General features: G+C 41.4%; 1 protein-coding gene across 20 annotated transcripts in view; it reads right to left on the reverse strand.

Annotated features, from left to right (window-relative positions):
• The window catches only part of LOC110960005 (pleckstrin homology domain-containing family A member 5-like), a 318,880-nt gene that overhangs the window by 73,863 nt on the left and 229,713 nt on the right, over positions 1–15,304 (reverse strand). For all 20 annotated transcript variants that reach the window (XM_051945227.1, XM_051945282.1, XM_051945226.1 and 17 more), the window contains 4 exons: positions 14,957–15,131; positions 11,286–11,390; positions 8,665–8,737; positions 599–699 (listed from right to left, as the gene is read on the reverse strand). In XM_051945227.1, coding sequence (XP_051801187.1) covers positions 599–699; positions 8,665–8,737; positions 11,286–11,390; positions 14,957–15,131 — 454 coding nt within the window. The remainder of the gene's footprint in view (positions 1–598; positions 700–8,664; positions 8,738–11,285; positions 11,391–14,956; positions 15,132–15,304) is intronic.

Consider the following 15,304-nt stretch of genomic DNA (forward strand, 5'->3'; position numbering starts at 1 on the left):
GACTAACCACATGAAAGCTGGAGATGCCACCCAAGTACCAACCTCAGCACATGACCAAAAAAATGCAAGTGCACAGATTAGACAAACAGAATGCTGTAGTAGTGAACTTTTAGCTTCCAACATACTTCTTCAGAACTCAGCTTTTCACACCATCTTCCAATTTATTACATAAGTATGAAGATTTTTGATTCCCAGTGTGGTTAAACATCATACAATACAAACTAGTCCTTAGATGTTAGGGGACACAGTTTTTTTTCTAATTTGGACAGAGACTGGCAAACTGTATTTGCTTAACGCCAAACTAGGGCTAACCATGTGTTCACTTGACTTCTGCATTTATCCGTATTCTCACTTGCATAATGTTGAACTCTTTCTTTTACAACAATCTCAGTATTATCGATTATTTACTGGAGGTCAGTACATGAACAGTGTCAGGCTAAAAGCATTTGAGTAAACACTTCTTATTCTGAGCTGTGATCTCCATAAAAATTCGCCACATTCAGGCAGTGAGGATGATGAACTGTCATGACTGATAAATAGAACCTAATGAAAAACCCATTGAGGTAACCTTGAAGCTTGGCACTAGACTGTTGCGTACCTTGAAGGCGTATTTCCTGCTGATGTGGTCATCCACCGACAGCATGGAGATGTGAAAGCTGGGCAGCAGAATACTTCCCAGGATGTTATCTTCTTTTTCATCTGCAGCAAACAAAGTCACCAGTCTAATGAGGTGTTATATTAGAGGCAGACATTGGCACCAAAGTCCCATGCTCCTACTTCACTGTACCTGGCTAAGGTTCAGTGGACATGGATAAATAAGGATTTCAGGCTGTAGCTTAGATATTAAGTTAGACCAACAACAAACAATACAAAATTTTCATCTTTTGTTTGCATGATGTTTGGCACATGCCAAACAGAACGTGGGGATGCTTGACATGCACATAGGGTTGAATGAAGGGATTTCTAAGTCTGAGATTTTTATATTTATTAGCCACAATATAGTTCAGTACGATTTAGTATAAAAAGTGGTGTTCTTGGTGGGAGCTCTAAAATATGTGAACAGTGGGATTTTGCTGCAGTACTAATCCTTTCAGCACATAAGCGTACAGCACTTGATGGATGTAAACACTCACGAGCTTAGAAAAATAACAATAGCAAAGCTTCAATGATAGAACATTGGGGTGGAGGGAGTAGCAACAGTAGTTAATGATGGCATTAGAGAATCTGCTAACTATGCTGCCTGCTGCCAGACCTGTTATTTAAAAACTGATTGAGATCTGCCACTGGGATATCCTATGTAAAAGATGGATGGATGGATGGATGGATGGATAGATAGATAGATGGATAGACAGATAGGCCTTTATTGTCCCCAAGGGGATTTTCGTTGTCACAGGCAAGTACATACAAAATACACACATCACGAACAGTTATTCACAGGACAATAGGACAACACACATGCTACAAGTTTTATAGTGAATCAAAAAACCTTTTCAGTGTTAATCTATTCACTGCTGGGAGATGATAAGATACAAAGACAGAGACACGAGTGAGGACAGCCAACTGGAAAACACCAAGTGAAAGCAAATAAAGACAAGTAAAAGACATATTTTAATATGCTGTTAATGGGGATGGTCACTATTCAGCTGGTTTCAATGTATTCAGCCTTTTTCAGGTTAAAATGGTTAATAACGGATACCACAAATGCAGTATTAATTAACAGATACTCTTTGCTTTAATACTGATTTTCAAAAACCTTGCACCCTCAGCATCCACTTACAGCTCAATTCCTTCTACGATGTCAGTCTTTCACCCACAGGATGTGAACCTATATAAACCTTGAAAGGACTGCCAGTGTTATAGAAAATGAGTGGAACATGAAGATGCATTGTATGTTGGATTGCATCATATTGTATACTGTGTATATTGAATATCCCACAGAAAGGTGGATGGACTAGAACTCAGACTATGGAAACCAAACAATGAAAACATAATTGCATATTTATTTGTGACAAAAACTGTAAGAAACTAAGAGGAGATGATCTTTGGTCATGGGCTGAAAACACTGGCAAAACCTTTTCTCCCCACTGAGAAGTATTTTACTCCTAAAACCCTCACCAGCTGGGTAGAGCAGTATTAACCAGAGCAGCACCCATGTCCCCAACATCAGTCTTTGCTTCACTTCATTTGTCTGAGTACAGTGTAGTAATTATCAATCAATCAGTCAATCAATCAAATGACATTCCATTCAGCGTAGGCAGTCATTTCTCTTCAGCTCCTCCCACCTTTTGCTCTCTTATTGTGACTGTTGCCTGTTCCATGTGTAGCCATGGGGCAGACAGTCCGTCTATCATTTTCATTCTGTCTGCCTCGTCCTCTCTTTCCATTCATTTTTCCAGTTGTGATGACACATTCCAGGTGCTCATTTCTTAAGGTGTGTCTTAAAAATGTTGCTTTCTTAATTCTGTTCAGTAGCGTATAATTTGTCTTTCTGTCTGTATAAGACGTGCGCAGCATGCGTCTGTAAAGCCACATCTCTGCTGCAGTGATTTTGTTTGACATTCTATTATTTATAGCAATTAATATTCTCAAATGAGAATATTTATCAGGTCAGATCCTTTTCTATCTCGCTGTGGTGGCTCAACTGCAGTAAAAAAACAGTAACGCTAAAAGTGTGTGTTTGCATGACAATATTTGTCCGGTTGCTGGTGGAATGGATAAGTAACAGATGATGATGGAACAAAATCTACTGAGACTTCTCAGACCACAGCAGACAGACAGATACTGAGGCAGAGTGAGATGATTGAACGGCCCTATGAGCTCTGTTGGCTTTCTATGTGAGCTACAAACATGTTTCCTCCCTCTGTGTGGGGCACAGTGTGAAAGACACACACTGAGCTGAGTACATAAAGTAAACACTGCTTACTGTTCTCTTTTTGTTTTTCAGAAGTGAAACAGCTGCAAAGCACAGAAGATGTCAAACGCAGTCATGAATACATTACATTACTTGGATTGAGTATATATTTAATGAGGTCTTATGATAAAAAGCCTTGTATCCACAATTGGAGCTGATTCATGCTGGGACAGTAATAACTGTGCTGTAAAGCATGTTGCAGCTTTCATGAGATCTTCTCGGCTACAAACTAAAGGCAGTATGGTGCAGGCTCAGGCATTGCTGCTGCACCAACTGCAGCAAAAATCTATAGAGCCTCCAGCCGGCACTGCTGTTTGCTTTAGCTGGAGCTGCTCAGTGAGCCCTGCAGCTCCTTCGGTGCTATTCCTGCTGCTAAATTATTGAGATAGAGAACACACACAAAGAGCAAGAATATGAGGGAACGAGATAGCTGGCATGTGGGGAGATGCTGTGGGTATACATTGCAGCGTGAGTGGGCGTTTTCCTGTAACTGCTTTTTTTGAGCGACTGACAGTTCAAGGTTCTTCACCAGGTTCAGCGGGGTTTGAAGAACCAGAAAATCTTCCCAGCAAACTTTCGATTTTTCATGACGGCAGTGTTTACATTTCTTGGTAAATTTTACTACAGATGAAGATAACAGATTGATTAAAGGATAATTCAGGTCTATTACATTGTGGATCTTATTTTTGTACATTCCATCCTGTTGGTTATAGCAAGGTTATAAGATGAGAAGAAACAAAGAAGCAATCTCACTGTAAATACAGAGAAAACTACTGGAGGTCAAACTGGGCTTTGCAATTAGGTAGTTACTAGAGGTACGGACCCGTACCCGTAGCCTGTGGCCTACGGATACGGCACTTTCCATTTGCCAATCAGATACGCGAGATCTGGTTACGTGACTCTCGGTAGACGCTAGCGGTACGGACCCGTAGCATCGGTACTACAGGTACGGAGCCTAAACCTGACCCTAACACTAACCTTTGCTTACCTTTCAACAGTTTTCAGTGGTTAGCAGCTTCTTGACTCGCGAGACTCGCGTACGGGTCCGTATCTGTCTGGCAAATGGAAAGTGCCGTATCCGTAGGCCACAGGCTACGGGTACGGGTACGGGTCCGTATCTGTAGACACTACCTTGCAATTAGGGCTAGGAAGTACAATGTGTAATAGCAGCTTGCTGTAGATTCTGGCATAGTGTTTGTAAATCATGAGACCGATGTAATGAGGACAATTCATGGATGACAACTGGATCAAAGCATCTTTGAAACAGCAAAGCTTGTCATGTTCCAGGCCCTGTGGGGGATGTGCTGGAACAAGTCTGATTCCAAATCCTTACAGGACTTAAAGGACATGTGTGTAAAATTTGCAAGGCTTTGTTCAAAGAAATGAAACACAGTATCCACAATTATGGTTTTAGTAGTGTTGTCTGTACTAAAAATAATGTGTTTTCTTTAATAAGGCCTCCATACAGGAAGCAGATCATCTTCCTACAGTAGCTGAGGACTGACAACCCAAACACTGGATCTAGAGGGGAGGGGGCCTTTTGCATTTTTATGTGGAAGAGAAAGCCACCATAGGTTCTCCTACACACTTGGAAAGCACAGATGAAGGGGAAATGTTCACTGGGTTGCAATCTGCAACCTCACAGTTAACGCTACTAAAACTTTCACGCTGGGCCTGCTGGTGCCAGACAACACAGAGCAGCTTCAGAGGTCTTGTACAGTCCCGGCCTTGGCGTGTCAGAGCTGTTTTGGCAGAGCACGAAGGACTAACACAATACCTATCAGAGGTGGCTACAATGTTTTAGTTCATCATGGCACATACTGATCTGGTTGTATTGTTCCGTTTTATTTTGGTCCAGTATTATGAGATTTACCGGCCGGCCAGCAGGCAGATGGTTCCCCCACATAAAGAGCTGGGTTCTGCTCCAGGTTTTTTCCCTGTTATAGGGTGTTTTTCTTGCCACTGTCTCCTTTGGCCTGCTCTGGGGGTCAGGCATATGGGTTCTGTAAAGTGTCTTGAGACAATTTGACTGTAATTGGCACTATATGAATAAAATTGAATTAAGATTGAAGCCTGGCTTATTGCATGTATTTGTTTGCATGTTTTTTAGCTTTTGCATGGAGCTGATGGTGGTAGGGATTTATTTTATAAGGTAGATAATTGGGCAATACAACAGAAGCTTTTGGTGGAAACGAGTGTGCTTTAGCAAAAGCTATGTCCCTTCCGCCATTGCTGCTCCTAATCACTGGTCGTATGTTTCCCACCCATCGCTCACCAGTATGCATGTGTTCCTGTGGTCCTGTGAGTAACTGTTCAGGATGTGTGTATTTTGTATGTACTTGACAGTGCCTGTGATGACAAATAAAGGACAATAAAGGTCTATCTATCTAAATGTTCAAGATGTAATAGTCATTTGGAGACTATGTTAACAAAACCATTACCTATGATAGAACTATTCAATAACACCAAAGCTGTGATGAACTGGAATTGTGTTTTGATTTGTTTTAATTCTTTCCTGTCATTCTCTCACCTAAATAAAGAGTGTAAAAATGGAGGGTGATGGTGGAGGCTATCAGACAGTCTGGCTAACAGGAAGATAACAGAATACTTGAACTTGTTGTGTTACTTACGTTGTGAAAATTAATTTAATGTATCCCTTAAACACACATATTGATGTGTCTTTAATGCATTGTATCAAAATAGCAAATACAAATGCTGATGTATTTGTATTTAGCATGGGGGTCAACTCCCATAGACCCCCATGCTAAAATGTCCACATTTACAGCAGAAATAAACATGTTTACAGTCTGATATTAAAGATGGTTTTGGTCTTTGTTGCAAATTCTTCTGCTATCTCAAATTGCTGAATGGCTGCTGAATGCTAAAATCCATCTAAAAAGATTGAAACAAATGATTGAATTCGATCCACTGAAAATGTACATTAGACACTTTTAAAGTATGTTTTAAGCATGTTTGCTTGAAAGCGGAATCTCAGCCTACACCGAGTTTCTCCTGTGGCTAAATTTGGATTTGTAAAATCAGATAACTGTGATAACTAAGATACCCTGCTTTAGATGTTCATATGACAGCTGTAATCATCAGTGTATCGTCTCACTCTAGTAACACTACATGCATTATGTAAACACAGTGAATGAATTTATCTAGCAGACACCTAACAACCTGACTGACAGAAGGTACTTAGAATAAAGCGACAGAGCAGGCAGGAGAAAAATGGAAAAAGAGAGGTTATTATCAGAAAGCCGAGCACGTCATTGTCCTTCCTGAGGACGCCTGAGACTCTTGTCTCAGGCTGGCTAAGCCAATAAACATCCAATTCTCCCCTGGGTTTGTCATGAAAGCGGCTGCTGATTGCGCTCTGGGAGCAGCTAATTTGTCAATTTATGTGGATAGAAAAATCCTTCTCAAGGGTTTAGAGATAGGAAGGAGGAACAGATGAGCTTTTGTGAACACAAAGTTCTAAATTAGTGGTGGTGCAGTGTGGGTGTCACTACTGTGGGGAAAGCAAGGACGACTGCTTTAAACTGACAAGGACACTTGACCTCCTGAACCCTGACTTTAACTTCTACACTGATCTTAGTTGCATGATAAATACAGCATTTCCCCACCAGTGTGACAGAATTTGCATTTTGGTCATCTGCACCACCTACATCACCTTCTCTGCTGGGTATTAGAAAGGGAACATTTTGAATTGGAAACATTTAAAATTGAAAGCATGACAAATAGTACTAATGAGAAAATATACAAACAGTGACATATTAAAGGAAAACCTGAACCCTTGATCCCTACAGGGAGGGATTCTGGTCTTTCTGTTATCCTGTGGAGGGGATTTTGCTGCCTCGGTTTGGTTCCACTTGGCCTTTTAGAGTGAAGAGTCACTGTAAATCCATACAAAGTTGTTCTAAGTAATCACCTTGCTGTTAAAACACTTCCATTCTGATGGGAGCGGTCTGTTCCAAGATAGCAATGTCTCCATTTATAGGTCACAAAGTAGTCACTGAGTGCTTTAATGAAACTGATGTGAATTATATGCTACGGCTTTCACAATCACTAGACCTCAACCCCACTGATCACAATAAGGGAGATGCACTAACTGCTGGATAGCACTTACCACCACCACCATCAAAACATCAAATGAAGGAATATCTTTCAGAAAAATAGGGTTCCATCACCTTTAGCAGAGTTCCACAGACTTGGAGAATCAATGTCAAGGTAAACTCGAAGTGATTTCACAGTTTATGAAGTCACTTCGAGTTTGTCAACTTCCTGTATTTACAATACTGTGTAAAAGCTTAATTAACTTTAAGTGCTAAGATTTTTAACTTACAACTTGTCAAAACATGCCCACTCACAGATGAATAGAATATCTCATGACCACAGCGCATGTCAAGGTCAGGTATATATATTGGGATTTAGTCCCACACTCAAGACGTGGATGTGGGAGCAATAACCTGAAACCTTTTCACAAAGGGCACATCATTAGCATCAGCAGGATGACTGGGTCAGATCATCACTAAAGCCAAAACACTTGTATGGTTAGCAGTGGTGCGTATCGATAGAATGGTCCAAAGATGGACAAACCATGAACCGGTACCACGGTGTTAGAATACGTGCTGAAACAAGCTTGACCATCACACTACAACTTAACAGATCTGTTGCTAACATCTTAGCCAAATACTACAGTGCACATTCAGAGGGCTGGCACGGTCCAGGCTCTGGTTAAAGCTGTTTGGGTCGCACACAGAGGACTGACAGCATATTAAGCAGACCGCCACTATGTTTTGAATGATTACTCAATATTTGACTTGTCAAGCTGGTGACTTGGTTGCATTGTCCAAATGTGCATTAATTCATTTTTGTGAGGATAGACTTAGCTTAATACTTATTTTGGAATTATTTCTTGCATTTCCATGGGGTTGAAGAGTGAGTGGGGGGAATTACTGACTGTAATCTTGCACGTGGCTTCTTCATAATCTGCAGTAACATGAAGAAGTAGGAGTTGTACAACAATGATGTGGCCATTGATCACAACATCTAGGATTAGTTTGGACTTCATGGAGGGACAGACGACACAGAGGGACTGAATCTAAATAGCTGTGGTAAGGTATCCTCTATGCTGAAAAAGCAGCCTGTACTCTAAAATAGCGTCCACATGTACCAAGGAAACGTGGTGCAGATTTAAATGTTCATTAAAAAAATGGTTTGGATTATATTTTTTTTCTCTGTATTATGCTTTGTATGAAGAGAAATATAAGCTATTCACGGAATGATTTTGGAAGGCATCTTCACAGGAAACATAAATCAAATCGGAGCCCTAATATCAATGTGTGATGGATAAGACTATAAATGTCCAAAGTGTGTAAAACCATTGCACAGAGCTGTATATTTTTAGCCGAGGAGACCATTTAACAATAAAGGTGAGTATGCACAAACTGATGACCACGACAATTAAAAACTGAAGCAGATAACAATTTGAAAGATCAATAAATCTGCATCTGTTGTGTCTTCCTGCTCACTTATTATTTAATTTTGGAATATTTAGCTTGACACATCTGTATATTTGTAGTAAGGTGGTGAAGAGTGGATGAATGTGTTTTAAAGTCCATGAACACTGATAGACTCTACCTGCTCTCACAGGAAATACCTTTTGATTTGCCAAGAAAATACTTTTAATTAAATAGCCTTAAGCCAAAATTAAAACATGAGTGTATTTGTGTGTGTGTGTGCATCCTCACCGCGGTAATAGAAGAGGCACATGTCCGACAACACAAACCATCTCTTCTTCCACAGCTTCATGCCTGTGCTGTCCTGCAGGGGTCAGAGGTGACACACCATCAGTCAGTCATAGTGTAGTAATTACACAGAACAATACAGTCTCTTTGTCACACATACATACTCCCTGTTTTCTCGTCTCTCTTTTGATCTCCCCTCATTTCATTCCTCTTCTCACCACTGCTGTCTCTCCCTCCAGCTGTTTCTGTTAAGCAGCTTCTATCTCCTCCTCTGAAACAAATTGCTGGGTTTTATCTCTTCATAACGCAGTGACAAATTTGCCTCTTTGGAGCTTAGGGCAAGTGCCTACGCTTTGTTCTCTACACTGCTGTTCTGGTTCTTTTTTTCTCTTCCTCCTTGCTGGTGTAATGACAGCAGCAACAATAACAAGTTTTCCAAGACCATTTACTCTCTGGGGTCTAATGCTGCGTTTAACATGTGTCACGTTCTGCCACATGTCCTGAGGTTACGAGCTCTGGGTAAATATTGGTAACATTCCTTCAGTGAGCGGACATTTTCCCTGACAGGTCGAAAAGGAAGGGAAGATGAAGTGAGAAAGGGTTTGTTGATGTTAAGTGAAGTGATTCTTGTCTCAATGGGAAATCAGCAAGCAGTTGCACAGGGTCTGAGAGGAGGTTACTGACAGCAGCTCTAACTGGGATGAGGCTGTTTTCAGGGGAGTGTGTGCTGGTCAGAGGTCCACTGACCAACTGCAACATTGACCCACTATAGAGCTCTATGGGCTGAGAGTATTGCTCATCCTGCAGCGAGTGGGTGGAAAAGTAAGGAAGGAACAAGCTGAGCCTCAGTCCAGGTTAACTGATGTCCAGTTAAGGCTTGCAGCACTACCAGGACCCTCACATCTCTTCAGTTTCTGCAGGAATTTTTGTAACATCAGAATTCAATGCTTCCCATGACTAGAGGCTGTTAGAAAATCTACAACAGCAGTACATTTTAAACAGCCATGTTGTTTCAGTTGAGCCTGACACTGTGCTTATGTCAGAGGAGCTCATCTTGTTTAAGCAGGAACAGGGATATCCCTTCTTATTCAAAATTCAAACATATGCTAACAGGACATAGGGGATTCGAAAAGAGGGATTTTCAAAGAAATATTTGAATTCAAAATTTAGCCAATCAGTGAAGTGCATTTCAGTAGTTTCCCTTCTTAAATTTCAATAACAGATCAACATACAGGTACAGTGCTGAGCTCTCATTAAACCAAGGCAATTAGTGAAATCTGAAGAAAGCACTAACATTCACAGCTGTGCTAATCAGACAATCACAACATCAAAACCAAGAAGTATTTTGAAATCTTCCCTATAGATGATTCTGAAGGAGTTCCCAACAAATAAAAGGTTTTAGACTTTATAATAAGCTGCTACGTTACTCTACAAACACTACAAATCTGAGGACAAAAGAAGTGAGAAAAAGCTAGTGCTGGTGAGATAGGACAATTTGCAGCTCAGTTGTACAACACCACATATTCGTCCAAACTGAACTTTTTGCATTGTAACATCAGCAAAGCTCAGCGTTAACTCAACAACATTTAAATAAACGTAGATTTAAACATTTTGAGATGATTTTTTTTATTGTTGTAAGCAGGCTTACATTGGCCTGCTCTCTGTCATCATCATTTTCATAGATGTAGCCTTGTAGCTAGTTAGCTATAGAATTTAGGGATAGGATCTCCACATTACCTGCAAATAGGCAAAGACTAATCAGCTAGATGTTCACAGACCAGGGCCCACCGAATCACTGGACCAATCAGACATGCACTGATTCAGAGGCTTGAAACCAAGTGTCATCTTGCTGCCTTTGGCTGAAAGGTAAACCTGGCTTTCTTACAAAGACAATAGGCAGCTTTCCACAGCAGGAATTTGTGAGCAGCTTGAACCTTTGTGTATATTCCAATCGCAAGAACCACTCCTGTAGAGGGGCATTTTTAGGTGGGTGAAAAGTACCAGCTCTAAGGTAGGCACTTGAGAGGAAAACAAGTACAATTTTTCAGTTCTCTCGATGTCCTTGTTGAGTAGAAGTCATATCCTTTCTAACACTGCCATGAACTACGCAAAATACATTACAAGCAAACCTGTCATTTTTCCATTTCCTACCTGCTCTTAAAACTAGAGTTTTGTCTAGCAATTACCATTTGCCGTAGGTTTGGCACACTCTGAGGTGACGTCACAGTCGAAGCCGTTGTATCCTACATGGCAATGGAAACAAAACGTAGAAACCTCCCTACAAAATTCTAGAACCATACTCATGTTTCACACAATAAACAGATTTTTCATAGCCACCATTCTCCAAGACTGTGACATTTTAGATTTCTGGATTTGTTTATCTTAGCCAGCTGACATCCATTGGCCTCAATGTTTATCTGATCTGACTGAAATCAACTCACAGGCAATTTGAAATTTAAACCGAATGCATTACAGTACCCACTACGCAATTCAAATCCTCACCCAACATTTCAACCACACCTATATACTCATTTACATATTTAGAAAAGAATTACTAAAGTCTGACTGAACAGTCTTTTCCCTTAGCTGAGGAAATACATTTTGGTAGTGTCAAAACACTGTACCTGCTTGTAAAGCCAGTTGCTCTTGACCACCGGTGCATTGGGGTTCCTCTTGATGGAATTGGACCTCTTGCCAAAGTTGTGGACTTTTTTGGAAGACCTAGAAGGCTGTTGAGACACATGAATGAACAATAAATGTCTGGAATTCATATATATAGACATTGCTCAAAAAAATTAAAGGAACACTTTGAAAATACATCATATTTCAATTCGGGGGAAAAGCAAACTGGATATTAGCATTGATATGGACTGGTTAATGTGTTAGGAATGAAAAGTGCCACATTGTTTGATGGGAATGAAAATTATCAACCCCCCAGGAGGGCTAAATTCAAGACACCCCAAAATCAAAGTGAAAAACTGATGTGGCAGGCTAGTCCGTCTTGCTGAAATTCCTTGGCAGCAACTCAAAATGGTATTCAATAGTTTGTATGGCCTCCATGTGCTTCTATGCATGACTGACGATGCTGGACAAGCTCTGAATGAGACGACAGATGGTGTCCTGGGGTATCTCCTCCCAGAACTGGACCAGGGCATCACTGAGCTCCTGGACAGTCTGAGGAGCAACCTGATGGTGTCGGATGGAACAAAACATAATGTTCCAAAGGTGTTCTATTGGATTCAGGTCAGGTGAGCATGGGGGCCAGCCAATGGTATCAGTTCCTTCATCCTCCAGGAACGGCATGAATTCTCTTACCACATAAGACTGGGCATTGTCGTGCACCAGAAGGAATCCAGGACCACTGCACCAATGTAGGGTCTGACAATGGGTCAAAGGATTTCATCCTGATACTTAATGGCAGTCAGAGTGCCATTGTCCAGCCTGTAGAGGTCTGTGCGTCCCTCCATGGATATGCCTCCCCACACCATCACTGACCCACCACCACCAAACCGGTCATGCTGAACAATGTTACAGGCAGCATAACGTTCTCCACGGCTTCTCCAGACCCTTTCATGCCTGTCACATGCGCTCAGTGAACCTGCTCTGATCTGTGAAAAGCACAGGGCACCAGTGGTGGACTTGCAAATTCCTGTGTTCTATGGCAAATGCCAGCTGAGCTCCACGGTGCCAGTCAGCGAGCACAGCGGGCACTAGAGGACACTGGGCCCTCAGACCACTCTCATTACATCTCTTTCTGATTGTTTGATCAGAGACATTGACACCAGTGGTCTGCTGGAGGTCATTTTGTAGAGCTATTGCAGTGCTCATCCTGTTCCTCCTTGCACAAAGGAGCAGATATCTGTCCTGCTGATGGGTTGAGGACCTTCGACAGCCCTGTCCAGCTCTCCCAGACTAACTGCCTGTCTCCTGGAATATCTTCCATGCGCTTAAGAATGTGCTGGGAGACACAGAAAATCTTCTGGCAATGGCACGCATTGATGTGCCATCCTGGAGGAGTTGGACTGTGTGTGGAACCTCTGTAGGGTCCAGGTATCGCCTCATGCTACCAGAAGTGCCACTTACCCTAGCCAAATGCAAAACTAGTTAAAAACAGTCAGTAAACATTAGGAAGGGAAAAAATGTCAGTGGCCTTCACCTGTAAACTCATTCATGTTTTGGGGGTTGTCTCATTGTTACCCCTCTAGTGCATCTGTTGTTAATTTTATGAACACCAAAGCAGCTGAAACTGACTAAAAAGCCCCTCAGTTACTTACTTGACCAGATCAGTATCCCACATGTTTCACTGATTTGATGCAATACTGAGATTAAAAAGTGTTCCTTTATTTTTTTTTGAGCAGTGTATATACACACACATACATACAAATATTGTGACAGAAGACAGTAGTTAAATTACATATACTGAAATGTACATTTTTAATTGAAGTCACACAAGACAACTTGGAAAACACACACACAAAAATTCATGTTGTGTTTGACGTCTTACATCTCCCACAGAGAGAACACAGCAGTGAGAACTCCAGAGATACAGAGAGAGACAAAAATAAGTGAAAATATCTGCTTCAATCTGATGTGACAAGAGTTTGTTGTATTGGTTGTAAAGAAGCTCGTATACGAAACCAACAGCTTTTCCAGCAGCTATAAAAAGCAACAACAGAGGCAGATGTATTCAGCTCATTAAACAAAGCACACTCCACATCCCCCATACATCACGGCTCACTTAGTGAAAAATGCAGCATAAAAATTATTTTGTCAGTCGACAGCAAAAGAGCTCTTTGATTACATCTATATTTAAGTCAAAGAGGATACAATTACTATTGGATTGACAGTTCCGTTCTACTATTCTGTCTGCCTCCATTAGAGTGTATTGTATGGGTTGCCTGTGCATTATCACAGTGTCCTATGTTACGTCTGTCGTTCTACTCCGTTTACAATATAGGTCTGGAGCTTCTCATAACCTGAAACTTATGGTTGTCCATCCTGCTTTGTCACAGTGATATTACTAATAATACTTTACAAATATGGCTGCACAGGGACTTGGTTAACATTGTCGACTTGCAGCTCGAAGATCCCGTGTTCACGTCCCGTCCTGGCCCTGGGATCTTTCTGCGTGGAGTTTGAATGTTCTCCCTGTGCATGTGTGGGTTTTCTCTGGGTTTAATAATGGTTGGCTGCCAATTGGTTTGAATAAATCAAATGACAGCACTAACATAGTCAGTCAGGACCAAAGATGCTTAATATTTTTTTAAAAATAGAAAAGACCCCCCAAGTGCACACCAGCTTCTTAACTAGACAAACTTAGTTTGACACGTTTTTGTGGCACAGTTTTTCTGCAGATAGTCACTGTGACACTTGAAGTGAAATAAAATATGCAATAGTTAATTATTTACACAAAAAATACCTTCAAAATATTATCTACTTCTTTACAGCAATGTTGACCTTTTTCCTACATCTTTTATGGGCAGTTGCTCTTATAAAAATGCTTGTCAGGCGAGGCACAGTGAGGAACCATACAACTCGGTCATAAATAATGATTTCTCATGAATATGTGAAGATATGCACTGTTATACTTTCATTTAGCCAGTGTCAGAATAAGTAATGCATCACTTACTCATGAAATCGCTGAACTTTTGATTTAATCTATGCATGCATATTTATTTCCTGTGCATTTGTGTGGTTTATGAACCATTTACAAAAGTACGTGTGACTCAGTCTACCATCGCAGTGAAGATGACACAGTCGCTAGTACAGTTCGTCACCACTGTACTCTGACTTCTCCAGGTTGAAATCGGAGGTAAGGAGCAAACACAGACACATTCCAGGACAGTCTGTGACAACTTGTCATGTTACCGTTGCAAATGGCCTGAGGTTGACCCCAACACAACACTGGGATCACCTGCACTGATGGCTTGTCTGTGTAAAAATTATCGTCTTGGTATGATGTTCCGCTGGGAAACCTGGGTCGTGACAATTAGGTTGATGCTACATTGATGTTAATTTTAATGCTGTGGCTTCTCCGTGGAAATCACACTCCCAGATATTAGCGTCCTCCCCTTGTAGGACAATGCATTCTGCCAAACTGCAGAAACTGTTCAGCAACGATCCAAGGCCTCAAAAGTCCCCAGAAGGCAATCTGCATCCATGGCCTGCACCTGATCCACAGAGGCCTCAAACCACAAACCACAAAAAATCTGCTGCTAGCATCCCTGTGCAGACAGCAAAGGATGTCTGTGGAGGTCCTGGGAGCAACATTGAAAGTGTTTTGATCAAGACTGACCCGTGTAGATGAAGTGGAGGTGGTGGTGGCAGTAGTGATGGTGGTGGCTGGGCTGCCAGGGAAGGTGCTGTAATCAGAGCCCCCGGTGTAGTTTGAAGCTTCACTCATGGTGCTCATGGGACGTTCCTTCTTGTCACTGCTGCTTCCCTGCTCTGGTGAAGCCTTGGGAGCTGGTCTGCCACAGGGTGAGAGACATAGAGGGACAAAGACAGAGAGAGTCAATCAGACATTTCACCTATATATATAAACATATAGGACCAGGCAACACTTCAAGTAAGAATTAGGAGGTCTGACCATGTCTTTATTCTTAATTCTGTTAAAAAAAAAAAAAACAAGACAAAAGAGCAT

Source organism: Acanthochromis polyacanthus, chromosome 1, assembly GCF_021347895.1.
Source record: "Acanthochromis polyacanthus isolate Apoly-LR-REF ecotype Palm Island chromosome 1, KAUST_Apoly_ChrSc, whole genome shotgun sequence".
In the NCBI taxonomy this organism is placed as follows: Eukaryota; Metazoa; Chordata; class Actinopteri; family Pomacentridae; genus Acanthochromis; species Acanthochromis polyacanthus.